At 40.2% G+C, this 14887-nt stretch overlaps 1 protein-coding gene across 3 annotated transcripts in view; it reads left to right on the plus strand.

The window, feature by feature from the left end:
- The first annotated feature begins 720 nt into the window (after window positions 1-720).
- The window catches only part of cyth1a (cytohesin 1a), a 54253-nt gene continuing 40086 nt past the window's right edge, over window positions 721-14887 (plus strand). For 2 of the 3 annotated variants that reach the window (XR_005008356.1, XM_036590442.1), the window contains exon 1: window positions 721-1151. Coding sequence is in view for 2 of the 3 variants with exons in the window: in XM_036590442.1 (XP_036446335.1) it covers window positions 1076-1151 (76 nt within the window). In the remaining variant the exon portion in view is untranslated. The remainder of the gene's footprint in view (window positions 1152-14887) is intronic. The other variant, XM_036590444.1, reaches the window with a different exon arrangement.

Consider the following 14887-nt stretch of genomic DNA (forward strand, 5'->3'; position numbering starts at 1 on the left):
TATCTTTTAAAGGCCCTACAGTTCAGCCTACTGAAGTTTAGACCCGACCATTGTCCCTCCAGAGGTCACCTTGTGACATTTGTTTGTGTTTATGCTTTCACGTGACTATTTTTCAACCACTTTGTATCTTCTAGAATTAAACAGGCTGATTTTGTTGCTGCATCTTTAAGCTTTATATGTAAATATAAATATGTAGATATATGTAAATGGCATCCAATTGGCTGAAAAAGCAGTCAGAGCTGAGACACTTGTTCAGCATAAACAGGTGGAGCTAAACTGCTGTAAGCTGAACAGGTGGATGTATGTAGGCATCTTTGTGACATCACAAAACAGAGTGTTTGTGCAGGTTAGTTTCCATATGTGGACTGTATGAAATAGAGAGTGAATGGTCAGTTTTCCATGATATGGGCCCTTTAAAGGCGAATGATGATATTGACAAGCTCGTCTCCCACAGCTATGCTGTTATGGTAACTTTGAGTGCGTGTTGTTTGATTTGGGAATGTTTGAATGTGTAAAGTGAAGGTGGGTCAGTCTGAGTGCTGACTTGCATTAATGCACTGGCGCGTGGATGTCTTTGCAGTCCGTGAGACCTAAGAATACCTTATACAGTCACCGAGCAAAACAGCAGCCGAGAGAGAGAGGGGGAGAGAGAGAGAGAGAGAGAGAGAGAGAGAGAGAGTGAGAGAGTCGAGTGCATGCCAGCAGCGAAGCGAGGGAGGAAGAGGGTTTACAGTGTGGAGTTTAAGACGCTGTGCAACTAAAGCAGAAGGCTGAGTGTGATTGCGAGATTTCAGAAAATCACTCCGCAGACGGACTGGAATTATCACAGAGGGGACTCCTCCATCTCTCTTTTGCACTCACTTACTTTCAAGCATGACCAGTTAAAGAGCAGTAGCCCCACAGAGCTGAGAGCGAGCCACTGAAAGCCTTAAGAATGGCTGCTGGACTGACGCTGACACTCGCTCGTCTACCGTCCCTCTGAAATTGGAGAAGAGAGAGAGGAAGTTGTGAGACAGCGGTGGCTGACTCGTTTGGCATTTCGCAAAAGCCGCCTGAACTCTTACAGACCGAAGTGATGGGGACAGTGAGCGAACTGTGCGTGTCCAGCTTCCAGGCTTTCCTGTGTCCGACAGTGTTGATCACTGCTCCAGGTAAGGCAGGTGGGGATGGAGGTTGAGAGGAAAGGGCTTTGCTGCTGTTGATTCTTGCTGTGAGGCTTGCATTAAAGCTACAATAAGTACGCTTTAAAGATGTATTAAGTGTAGTTCAACCAGTATTGTCCTATTGATTTGCTGTTGATTCTTAAAAAGAAAAGTGCCTCTGGAGGGTTCTTTGAGTGTTGCCATAGAAGAACCACCTTTGTTTCTCTGAAGAACCATGCTTGATAAAGAGAGTGTGAAGAACCTTTTAAAGTTCTAAAGAAGCTTCACGTAACGATTCTGTACCAATTTAAAGGGCTTGTATTGTATGTCTTTGTAGTATTTTGTACCAGTCCAGTGGAAGAGTCTTGTTCCAAAAGGCATTATAAACCACTTTCAGGAATGTTTTTTTGTGACATACGTTTTTGGGAGTAGGCGTTTCACTTAGAAGAAAAATCAGTGCTATATTAATACCACCTTTTTTGGAAAAAAAAAAGATTTAAACAGGCTCTTTTGTTACCTTTCTTTTAAGACTGCTTCAAGACTGCTATATGTAAAGACTGCTTTAAGACTTCTATATGTATAGACTGCTTTAAAGCTGCTTCAAGACTGCTATATGTAAAGACTGCTTTAAAGCTGCTTCAAGACTTCTATATGTAAAGACTGCTTCAAGACTGCTGTATGTAAAGACTGCTTCAAGACTGCTGTATGTAAAGACTGCTTCAAGACTGCTGTATGTAAAGACTGCTTCAAGACTACTATATGTAAAGACTCCTTCAAGACTACTATATGTAAAGACTCCTTCAAGACGTCTATATGTAAAACTGCTTCAAGATTTCTATATGTAAAGACTGCTTTAAGGCTGCTTCAAGACTGCTATATGTAAAGACTCCTTCAAGACGTCTACATGTAAAGACTGCTTCAAGACTGATATATGTAAAGACTGCTTCAAGACTGCTATATGTAAAGACTGCTTCAAGACTGCTATATGTAAAGACTGCTTTAAGACTGCTATATGTAAAGACTACTTCAAGACATCTACATGTAAAGACTGCTTCAAGACGTCTAAATGTAAGTGGGCTCTGTTCTAATTGTCCTAAATTGTGCCTCATTCAAAAAGCAATCTGCGATGAAAGACTCCTTCTAACTTCCAGATAAGTGGACGTTATAAACAGTGTTACATTGCTGTAGGCTGAGTAAGCTTATATAATAAGTTGATTTTTGTGACATCATAGAAGCAGTGCATTCTAAATGGCTGGTTTTGCATCTTAGTTTCCATTTACATACGTTTTGCAGCTAACAGTGTTTACATACTACATCAGACTCTTTTGTGGGCCTTTTAGGGTTCTTCTTGGAACATCATGTGGAGGTTCTTTAAACAGATTGTTCACGCGCACATGTCTCATGCACAAAAGTCATTCTCTGAAGAACCATCCATTGGGAGGTTATTTAAGGGAACCAAAAGAGGTTCTTACAAGGTATTGCTCCAAAGAACCCTTTTTGGCACCTTTATGTTTCTGGTCTAAAATTTGATTTGAATCAAGGAATCATGGATTTTGCATTGAACAGATGAAATATATGACATGAATGAATAAACAGCTGCTGAGATGGAAAAAGGACAGACCTAAAACATACTGAATGAAGCTTTGTGTGACGTCGGTGATGATTGCTTCTACGCCCTTTGAATGTTGTCATGTTCCGGAAGATTGTGATCACGCAGCCGATTGAGAAACACTAAATGTGAGCAAAGACTGATGCAAAGAGCTCTTCCTCTAACATAATGTTGGATGTTTAATTCAACAACTTCTGCCTTCAGCATATAGCAGTGTAGCGTGACTGCACTCCTTGGAGAGTGTTGGGAGGCATTAGTCACTCAGCAGCATATGGACCTCGGTTTTGGTTAATTAATCATAACAATATGGGAATTGGTTTGTGTGAGTGAGTGAGAGAGAATGAAATGGTAAAAGCGTAAACGATTGAAGAGAAAACACCGTCAGGAGGACAGAAATAGTGCAAGCTTGTTCAGCCTAATGAACGTGGTCTCATTATGGTCAGCTTATGTTCTCCCTGCTCTTATAGGACTGCAACTAAAAGCTGTTAAGGAGAACAGGCATATGTAATCCCTCAGGCTGGACCCTGCCAGCAGGCCGAGATTGCCTAAGAATACGCTCTCGGGCTTGGTGCCCCCTTGCCACGCTCAAAGCAGCCAAGCGTGCATGTTGTGTCTTGGGGTTAAAAATTTCCACAGCTTCCTGTTCGACTTTAGTACAGATCTGCTGCAGAATCATCCTCTATTTAGATTCTTTATGCTGATTTTTTGATGTGTTATCAGAAGTAGTGTTCAGATTGCAATCTGACTCTAGACAGTAAGTACAGTACTGTGCAAAAGTCTTAGGCGCTTTAGAAAATTGTATTTAAAAAAGCTGTTTATCTAGGCCCTAAGTGTGTATTTGCTCAAAAAAACACAAACATTAGAATAAATGCAATTAAAATGAATACTGTAAGTAGTGCTTTTGCTTTTCCTTGTGGAAGCCCACTCGTATTTGTATTTATCAACTGGTACTTGGTTTGTCTAATCAGTTCTTCATTATGTCCATTTAAGTGTTCAGTGCGACGTCTGGTGGCATTGAATAGATATCTTGAGCCAAATGTTGTTCTTCTGATCAGCTCTCAAGATCAAGGGCTACAGCCAAAGCTTAACAACATGACTGACCACTGAACAAACAATACAACGTACCAACTATCGCACCCAAACAAACACAAGCAAGAGAAAATCTAATCTTTCTACCTTTGCGCAGATAAAGTCACAGAGCAGGAATAAACATGCTCACACAGGAGAACTTAAGGGCACATGCATTTTATTTCACACATATGCCTTGGTAGAGAAGAGCTAGAACAGAAAGAGGCCAGACAGATGGACTCTTTGGAGTTTGACTTGACTTCATTTTTATTACACAAACCATTGCAAGAATACAAACACATTATCATAAATAATGAAATTAGTTAGGTTACCTGTACCAGTGACCCCTGCCAACTTCAAATTTAATTGTTTTTAAGGGAGTGTCTTTCAGGTGTCTTACAGGGGTGCTCAGCTGTAATTCAAACGCTGGTCAGAGGAGCTTCTTATTTCTGCACTGTCTGTTCTTACAAATTCTCAGAAGGCACAGTAGCTGTTTTGCTGCCCATCATCCACCAGGCCTAGATGAAAATGGTTTCTGCACCAAATAATAGAGGAAGGAGCACAGAGGAAGTAGTCCACCAACAAAAACAGCAGAGCCGGGGCCACTTTGTTCGTACTCTCTGAACGTCTGAATGTTTTCTCGCTGTCACTGTGCAGACAGACAAATTAGAAGTTAACAGTGGTGCAGGCAATCAAGGACAGTAAGAGAAGTGGAAAGACTGCAGTCACAGTCAAAGGGGGTTAGCGTGTGGCAGAGGGTGTTCGAGCTGCAGGGAAGGTGCTGTTGCTCGGAGAGGGGTAATTTGGGGCCGTGTGATAGCTGTGCTTTTGTGGAGGGTTGACATGGCTCCAGGGGTTGCATGGTACCAGAACACATGCTGGGCTGCTAGACAGAAGCAGAGATGATGTGATTTTTTTGCCACCCTGACGGGAGAATGGTTTGAGTCTGCAGGAGAGTGGTGTATGCACACGCAAGGGGTGTTTATGACTCTCAGGCCAGGGATGTCTGATCTAGAAAGTCTTTGCACTAGAAGGTCCGCTCTAATGTGAACAGGCAGAGTAGCGTAGGGAAACTTTCCTTGCAGTGTTTGGAGCACTGTTTGGTGTTGTGCTGCAGGGAGTAATATCAGGGCCCAGTGAGTTGTGCCTTAAAATATATCACCATTTTAAAGTATCAGAAATCTTTTCGTGGAGCTTTGGGTGGTAGGGTACGGCAGGGAGCAATACAGTGGCCAACCGAGTGCCATGACATACCACCATTTTGGAATGTCTGGATTGTGCCCATTTTGTTCAAGTTCAGTCATACACTTCCTTTTTTTTGGCACTTTGTGTGGTGGGGTCCTGCAGGGTGCAGTATGAGGGCTTATTGAGTTGTGCAGTGATACAACACCATTTGGTAGACCCTAGGTTGTGCCAGTTTCATTCAAGTTCAGTTCTTTGGTTTCTTTTTTAGAGGGAACTTTGCGTGATGGAATATTGCCAGGTTTCCATCTTTTACCTTCCAAAGCATGTCACTGAACTTTAGCTGCTTAGGCATGAGAGGGTCATTTGAAAGAAGCTCTCCATTCACTTCCATTCATTTTGGACTGTCAGTCATTTAATCCACAGGTTTGACCTTCACTTCATGGCTTCAAAATAAACGTTTATCCATGACAGTACAGAAAATGGTATGATAAAGCTGCGACTCAGAAGAAGAAGCACAGAAGACTGTGCTTAAATATCTGAAGTAGAAGCTCAGCAGTATGAAGTACTTTAATAATACAAAGCATGGAGCACGCTCACTTATTACTATCAGTACTACTATAATAATGTAGCAATTAAATAATTGTAATAGAATATTGTAATAAAAATCAATGCAATCATTTGTATTATTTAATATTTTATTTATTTCTTTTATTTATTTATTTAATAATGATCAGTATTAAAGTACATTTCATTGGGGCTGTTTGTTTTCCCTGTGGTGCTGTGTTCTTGCTCTGTTGTTCTCATCTCAGTTTAATTATTTATCTTACAGAAAGTTAATGATGGAGAAAGTCATGACTAAAATTTATATTTTTAAAGTGGACTGATAGGCTGAATGGTTTTGATGATTTTTGTTCCCTTGCTTGAAGCTCCTACAAACAACTTGGCTATTTGCTCCGCATGCTGGGGATTGTCGTCATTAAGTCGCCTGCACAGTGTCATGCATTCCCACTATGCCACTGCATAAGAAGCCAATCAGGAAGTAACATGACTGACCTCACCTGTTCCGCATTGAAAACAGCAGAATGACTGGGTCCAGTTTATATATACTGTCAGTTGGTGCTGCAGGGGGTAATATGAGGGCCTACAGAGTGGTGCCATGAATTACTGCCTTTTTGAAGTGCCTGGGTTGTGCCTGTTTTCTCAAGGCTTATTTCTGCAATGCCTTTTTTTTTTAGCTTTTTGTGGTGGGGTGTTGCAGGTCGCAGTATGAAGGAATATATCATGTATATGTACATATGTACAGAGTAATGTACCACCATTTTGAAGTATTTAGGCTGTGCCAGTTTCATTTAGGTTTTTAGAGGGAAATTTGTGTGGTGGGGTGCACAGTCCAGACACAAAACAGACACAATTGAGGCACTTCAGAATGGTGGTATATCATGGCACAACACGAGGGCCAAGTTGTGCCACGACATACCACCATTTTGAAGTCCCTGGCTTTTGTCCGTTTTGTTCAGGCTCAGTTCTACAGTTCCTTTTTTTGGAGATGTGGTGGGATGCTGCAGGGAGCAGTATGAGGGCCTAGTGAATTGTGGAGTGATATAACCCCATTTGGAATTACTTACTTTGTACCAGTTATGCAATTCAGGTTCAATTCTATGACTGCTTTGTTGAAATATGACAGCAAATGTAGTCCAGTGCAAAGGGACGTGAGACCTTGGGTTAGGGCCTCTTAATAGATCATTATACTTATAGGGCTTTATGACATATTTCAGTCTTATGATGATGCATCTCTGCCTGTGATCAAGCTGTTGCAGTATCACCTGATGATAATTGCCACATTACTATCAGGCTAATTAGACACCTGTCTGGTCACCCTTGCCACTGAGTGCAGGTGAGCAGAACTGCTAGCCTAACTGCTGTCCACTGTGTCACATAGACATCGTCTGCACAGCTTCATTAGAAACAGCTGGAGGGCGTGTCAGTGCTGTCTGAAATGGTGCACATGTGAACAGCAACCTATTTACTACCCCAGCCTCTGAGGAACAGCAGTGGTCAAAGATGATTGTATTTAACAGCAGTAATATCGGGGTACTGCTCCATCAGTCTAGGTCTTTTGACCGCTGCTCTGTGGTGGCATCATTCTCTCTCCGCCACATGCAGATGTATCTTTCACTCAGCTCATTTTCTCCTTGTCTTTCCCAACCCCGCAATTATCCACAAAAGCTTTAAGCCTTGCTTGATGGTGAGGGGGAAAAAAGAAAATGTCCAGTGCCAATCAGTCACTTTTTAGATCTATTCAAATGAATTGAAATGGAATGTGTGTGACGGCATATTGGGATAGATGGACAGAAATGTGATGAGGGTGGCGGGGGGGGGGAGACATACTGAGCGCTCATGCTGAGCACTAAGAGTTTCAGAGTGCATTCGCTCTGACAGCCACTTCAAAGGGACTCCATTGTGGGGGAATCCAAACAGGGATCCTCAAAGCCGACTCTTTCAAAGCTCAGTCTGACTGTTTGGTGTCTGCCTTGGTCCCCTCACTTCTCCGTCATGTACTGGGAATGAAAGGGGATCAGAACTCAAACGCAGTGCTCTCTTTTCCTCCACCAAATGGAAGGGTGACACCTAAGAGAGACGCTGAGGAAGGATGCTGATTTGGTAAGTGACCATCTTGCAAGGTCACATTCACCATCTTTTCTGCAATTCCGTTGTACTCTCTGCCCTCTAACTGTGTGTGTACAGTCATTAATCTTGTCAATTAAATCACATGACCGCTGCTCAGCACTAGTGTGATTCGTTTCAAACTGAAAAAAGAATATGAGTAAACAGTAGCTGTTCATAGAATAAGCAACATAGGCAACTGTGTGGTGATGCAACTTGTCAGGAGCAGCACCGGCACATTGTTCTGCTTAAGTATGCAGATGTACTCTACAGAGGTGCTCTTCAAATTGTCGTATCTTTGTGCCTGCCATCCTTAATCATGCTGCTTATTGCTTGCTGTCTGCCACACTTGACCCTGCCCTCTCTCTCCACTTGGTCTCAGTTATATAGCTCCCTTTTTTTGAGCTTTGGATGGCGGGGTGCTGCAGGAGGCAATATTAGGGCCCACTGAGTTGTACCATGATAACACGTTTTGAAGTATCTGGAATGTGCCAGTTTTGTTTATGTTCAGTTCTTTTGCCCCCTTTTTGAAGCTTTAGGTCATGAGGTGATGCTGGTAGCTGTAGCGCATATAAGTCTACATCAAAGTTGCCAAAAGCACACCTTTGGCTACTAAAGCTAGTCAAGCGCTATCCTCCTGCCCCAGATGAGTTTTGGGGGTCATGTAAATTATTTTTTTTTCCCTGTAATGAATTAGTGTAAAGCCTTACAGTAAACAGTCACGCATTACAACTGCACCTTTACTAGAACTACTAAATTAAGAATTCTGTTACTTGCATTACTTATGTTTCTAAGCAAATAATATAAATTATGAACATGTCTATTTATTATCTATGCCTGTTCCTTTTTTTGTGCTCATGTGCACTACCCATGTGAGTTGACTGTATAACTTGGATTGTGTATATGACCAGAGTGGAGTGAGCACTGGCAAGTGGTACACTGGCCAAGAATTCGAGAGATTATTGTGTGTAAAGATAAAAACATTGTGAAGTGAAAGTTATGTCCAAACTTGGAACTTTCCATTGCTGTAAATTTGATGAAAAATCAAACAGTCTGTCGAGGCATCTATTCAGAGACTACATGCTAATATGAAACATGCACTTTCTTTGATTTGTGCCAAAGTAAAGAGTGCTACCACTCATTTAGCATGGTAAACTCTTTCTGTGGTATATGTTTCTGCTTAGAAGGTTTTAAATAGCATTAACTAAGTTCATTATTTTAACCAAACATAACTGCCTGTCTCGTTTAGAGAAAAGCTAGGGATCGTGACATATATTTTAAATAAAAGATGTTCGCTGTGGCTATTTGTACTTGTAATGTGTAGTGAGATTACTTTTTTCATGCCAAAGAGAAAATGCATGGGTAATTAAAAAATCCAGTGATTTAATTAGTCATCATTTGAAAATTACATTTTGCAGGTAAAGAATAGCCTACAAACAAGTAGGCTGTGTGCACCTGTATACAGTCTGTATGCATGAAAAAAAATCAAATACATTAATAAATAAAATACATAAAAATACATGAACAATACATGAAAAAACAAATGTTTGAGACAGTTGGGAGTATCAGTTTTGTTTTCACAACTTGTGAGGCAATAAATAAAGTCAGCTTGGTTTAAAATGAAATAATAGTACAGTGATACAGTATGGAAATGTTTGAACACTCCCAAGTGAAAATATGCAAAGTTTTACATGCTGCAACCCCTCCTAATCCATCCCATCAGATTCCAGCATCACAAGTACAGCTGTAGGCAAAAATGTGGGCAACCCTGGTCAAATTACATGTTTTATTGATTTTAAGAGTAAATAACATACAGGGAACAAACTTAAATATAGCATTTTTTTCTGCATATTTTAGTGCACAATTTCTATTTATTTCCTAAGTTTAACAGATTAACATAAAATATAAAATGTGCCATAACTTTTGCACAGGCCACATGTCAAGTTCAGCAAATAAGCATTAATTGTATATCAGAATCTATAGAGGATGTGTTATTTAAAATCAATAAAACATGTAATTTGACCAGGGTTGCCCACATTTTTGTCTACAGCTGTACTTGCCTACAGCTGGAATCTGATGGGACGGGTTAGGAGGGGTTGCAGCATGTAAAATTTCGCCTAGGGCACCAAAGAGCTGAGGTCTATCTACTATGGGCGTTTGCAGAGAGGTACTGATAAGGTGGCTGTGTCCTTGCATGAACACTTTTATAAGCATGCAGTGGTGAAACTGAAAACGTTCGTCATGGTATGTCTGTGTGGAATTTGGAGCGGCTCGCAGTCTTAGGCTTGGCTCAGAGAAGGTCGTGTCATCAGACCACCACATTTCACGCTCCAGATTTAAAGCGTAGATCAGTTGGGCCACACTCACAAAAACATACATTCAGTAAGCCCCCTGCACTGAAAGCTGCTGCTGCTGCATTTGTTAGTGTTTGTGTATTAGCATTGAGCAGCTGCTCTCAGCTCCAGGGCCTCCATCTGTAAGCATAAGACTCATTTTCTACTGCATGGTTGGACCCATGCTGCTCTAATCTCTCCAACAGGGTCAGAGGCTGATGAGAAGTGAGCGAGGCCAGTGTTTAGTGGATTATTGCCATTCTTAAGACCACATAACAGCTGACTGTCTCCTTAATTAGTTCTTTATTAGCCCATAAAAGGAGCTCTTCTGATTCTTGGCCTACTGTGGATGTACCACTGTTGGTCCTGGATAGCAGGTTATAAGGCTTGTGCTGTTTGCTTTGAGGAGACTGGCTGCAGATCTATATTGACAGCTTTGATTATGAAATTGGAATGTTAGTGCCTCAGGATTATGAGCAGTTATATGGAGCTGTTGGTTGAGACTGATGCATTAGTTTTTAATGGCATAACCATTTGAGAAATTCTCCTGCTGGGTTGCCGTAGAGCGATCGCGGATATACACTATATGGCCAAAAGTATATGGAGGGCCCTCTTAATGATTGAGTTCAAGTGTTTCAGCCACACCCATTGCTAACAGGTGTATAAAATCAAGCACATAGCCAAGCAGTCTCCATTGACAAACATTGGCAGTAGAATGGGTCGTACTGAAGAGCTTAGTGACTTTAAACGTGCCACTGCCATAGGATGCCACCTTTGCCACAAGACAGTTTGAGAAGTTTCTGTCCTGCTAGATCTGCCCCAGTCACCTTCTATATTTGTTAATTTTTTTCCAATGTATTAACTCAGCAAATAAATAGAAATTATGCACCAAAATATGCAGCAAATTTATAATAAATATTGTTGTTTGACCAGAGTTGTTCAAACTGCGCACAGATGGAAAAGGAATGCGCTTAGCATTGAGCCAAATGTTAGTGCCTCAGGATCACCAAGAATTATATGGTGTTGTTGGTTGAGATTGATGTGTGGTTTTTTGTTTTTTTAATTTAATTTTTTTGTTTTATTGCATGACTATTTGAGAAATTCTCCTGCTGCATTGCCATAGAATGGTATCAGATACATCTCTAGGCTCTCCTTCAGCATTTTTCTCCCTGGAGGTTCGAGCTTCATTGTGTTGCTGACATCTCTCCTTGTTTTAGCACTGAGCACATTCATTATACTCCTGAATTACCCTGCCTGTTGCCACGAGGAGGGAGACGTCTGCGAATGAAGAAAAATGAGGCAATTATTCCGATAATTGCAGATATTCCTCTGCTTCCAGGGACTGTTTGCCATGCTTTTATTATTGTGCTACCTCATATCATCATTTGTGTCCTACTTATGGATTAGATTGGCCCGGCCTGGATGTCAGTTCTGCCCCCGCTGGCTTTTTGGGCGTGCCGTCTTTCTTTCGCACGGTGTACGGTGAGGATTCTATTACTGGATCTCTACTGGGATTGTTGTGCTCGCAGTGAGTTCTAATAACCACTAGGAGGTGCTTAAAGAGTGATGTCTGTGCTTGAGGTTGTTTTACATTGAAAGTGCCTTGTTGGCTTTAGAATTCAAGAATTTGGATCAGCATGAAGTTGTGTCTGTTTATACTTCATAACAGGGCTGAACACATCATTTGTTAATCATTATGATGTTTGATATCATAAATGATGACATAGCAGAAGGCTACTATATGCAAATCTATATATGAGTCTCTAATCATAATAAGTTTAACTGTGTGCTGTGAACATCTTGACCAATCACAGTTCCAGTTTCTGTCACGTTTTTTAATATATAGCAAGTCATACTGCTCTCATAATATGTAGCAGTATAATCGCACTGCTAGTATTTTGTCCGTGTTGCAGACTCCTAGTCTTTCTGTCTTGAGAAACCAACAGTTAGTGTCATTATTCTTTTGTTGGGAATGGTTTTGTTCCACCTTTCCCACGTCTGCCCTTTAATTCTGATTTAACATTATGTAACTGTACAGCTATAATTATGTTCTGTAATGGTTTCAGAACTTGCCTTTCATGTAGTTATTTCATAATCACCTAAAGTCTGAGTCTCAAGATACCTAGAGACACTCTGGCCAAATTAAAAAATGTAACCATCACTACTTTTGTTGAATGCAAACTCACCTCTCACACTCTTAGAAATAAAAGTTGTAAACTGTCACAGGAGCAGTACCGCTCTTGTCACTGGGGTGATACCCTCAAGGGTACATCTCAATACCTTTATTAAAGGAACATAATTGTATCATAATCCATTGAAATTATATGTTCTAAGTTGTATTGACTCCACACCCCGTCTTTTCTCCAGGGTTTTTAATTTATTGTTCTGTTTTAAAACATTAGGCTACAAAAAGGTACAAATATGTACTTTTCCACTGGGAAAAACTTAATTAAGGTACAAAATTGGCCCTTAAAACCACTGAAGTACCTTTTGAGGTTACATTTACATTGTTTGTACCTTAACGAATGAGAAATCTACCTGCACAGTCTCTAGAGTGAGATTTCCAAATTTAAAGACTAGGTATACCCCTTCTGATGATGTATCTTGAAAGTGGGGCAGGCTTTTTGATATTTTTTCTTTTTAGTATTTTGTTTTTATCTGGCTAGTTATCTGGTGAGTGCATAAGGAATAATCCAGAGCAAACGCACCGTGCCTAAGAAAAAGATGTCCAAACTAAAAATAGGCCCACACACTAATAAAAAAACCCCTTATAATTCAAACAAGATCTTTAAAAGAGAAACGTAATGCAGAAAAACAGTGCAAACAGTACTTCAGTGCATAAACATTCAACATGACATGGTGGTTTTATAGCCTAAGCAATGCATAAAGAAGCCAGATATCTAATGATACTGCTAGGAGGCCATGTATGTTATTGCTACTGTATAATTGGTAACTTGTCATTACAATGGTGAGAGTGGATTGCTCAAGCAACAAGCTAAAAGCTAAAACGTTTATAAAGGCTATCTGAAAAGCTTAAATTAGCTGGCTGTCTAGATACTTTACCTCAGTTTGGTTTGTATTCCAAATCCAAGTATAAGAAAAAAATGACCTTGTTTGACAACTGAGGTGATAGTTACACTAATGATACTTAGTTTTTATTTATTAGCCCATAGCCCAGTGGCTAGGCTAGCAGTCAGGACTAGATTAGCCCCTAAGGTTGTGTGATGTCCTTGTATAATGCATGCTGGGTGTTGTAGTGAGAGAACATTTAGAATGAAAAAATTATATAAAACTATCAATTCTGTTAAACCGAATAGGCTAAGCTACAAAACACTGCATAACATGACAAATAACATATTACAAGGTAGTTCTGGGCCAGAAAGCTCCTTTTAGTGCTCCCAGTCACATTAATAAAGTCATTTTTCCCCTGATGTACTTGAGTGAAGCTAGTTGAAGGACAGTATTCTGATGCTGCTAGAGGCTCTGTAGGTTATGTGGGTGGTATTTTGATTTGTTGAGATTTGTGCCATGTTTCTGAGGTGCGAGGAGAGATTCTCTCACACTTTTACAGACACATTCCAGAACACAATACATATTGACGCGTCCTTGAGGAACAATAAAGGGGAAAAAATAACATTCCACAAATAGCCGTGCGTGCTCGTGTACCATTGTGACAACAAGGCAGAGTCCACAGTCAGGAAGGTTTGAGGGGCTTTGTTTTATCAGGACTTGTGTTTAAATTTAGCCAAGGTAAAAATCCCTTATGATAAATCTTCGAAGGCTGCCTAACTTGCTAGCATGGCTAACGATGAAAGCTAGTTGGTTGTATTTAAAAGGCCCATATTTTACATTATTCTTGCATTGTATTTGTATGGTTATTTGTTTTCATGTTTTCTATGTCAACTGTGACATTTGTGTGGGCTTGTAGATGTAAAACAGTGTTAAATCACTTTTTAATGACCATTTTCCAGCCTCTCTTTATGGTTTAGAATTCAACAGGCTGTTTTTATTACTGCGTCCTTAAGACTTCCATGTATGTAAATGGCTGCCCTGTATTTGTGTCTTATTGAAAAAAACAGTCTAGGCTGAAACACTCCTCATGCAACATGAATGGACAAAGCTAAACTGTTGTGGGCTGAATTAGTGGACATATGTTAATATGTTAACTTTAGTGACATCACAGGAACAGTTAATTCAGAACGGAATGTTTTGCAGCTTAGTTTCCATATATGGACTATAGGAAGTGGGAAGTGCAGGCCAAAGTTGGTTTATGAGGATGTTTCATTTGGCCCACAAGAAAGTTAGTTTATACAAGATTAATTTTATACCCAAGGTGACAACAAATGTATTTTTATACTATATAACTTTTTTTTTTCCATTTTCAATAAACTGCACTTTTTAGTGTTTTCCACGATCCCAACACACCTGATCCAACTGATCAGCTCATTAACAGCCCATTATTGAGTTAAAGTGGGTTTTTAAAGCAGGAAAAACACTAAGACGTGGAGAACTGTGGGCCTCCTTGAACAGGGTTGAGAGACATGGTTTTAAAACCAATTTTTTAAGACTTGCCCACCCTACTTGACCCCCCCAGTGTAGAGTCTGGCTGCAGACATGCACTTTTGCTTTTTTATTTTAAAAAAAGAAAAAAGTGATAGTGACTTGATAGGCCCGTTAAATTTTTAATCCGACAAAGGGCCTTACAAGTTTTGGTGCTTAGTAGCAACAATATTAGCATTTTTGCATAAAATACTGTTTTTTAAGTAGCATAAACAAGTTAAGCAGGCGTTCCTAGCATTACTTACGGCATTAGATGGATGATTTATTTTTTAATGAAAGCATATCAAAAGAGCTCTGTGAAGATTGAGGACAACTGGAAGATGCTG

Source organism: Colossoma macropomum, unplaced genomic scaffold, assembly GCF_904425465.1.
Source record: "Colossoma macropomum unplaced genomic scaffold, Colossoma_macropomum, whole genome shotgun sequence".
NCBI lineage: Eukaryota > Metazoa > Chordata > Actinopteri > Characiformes > Serrasalmidae > Colossoma > Colossoma macropomum.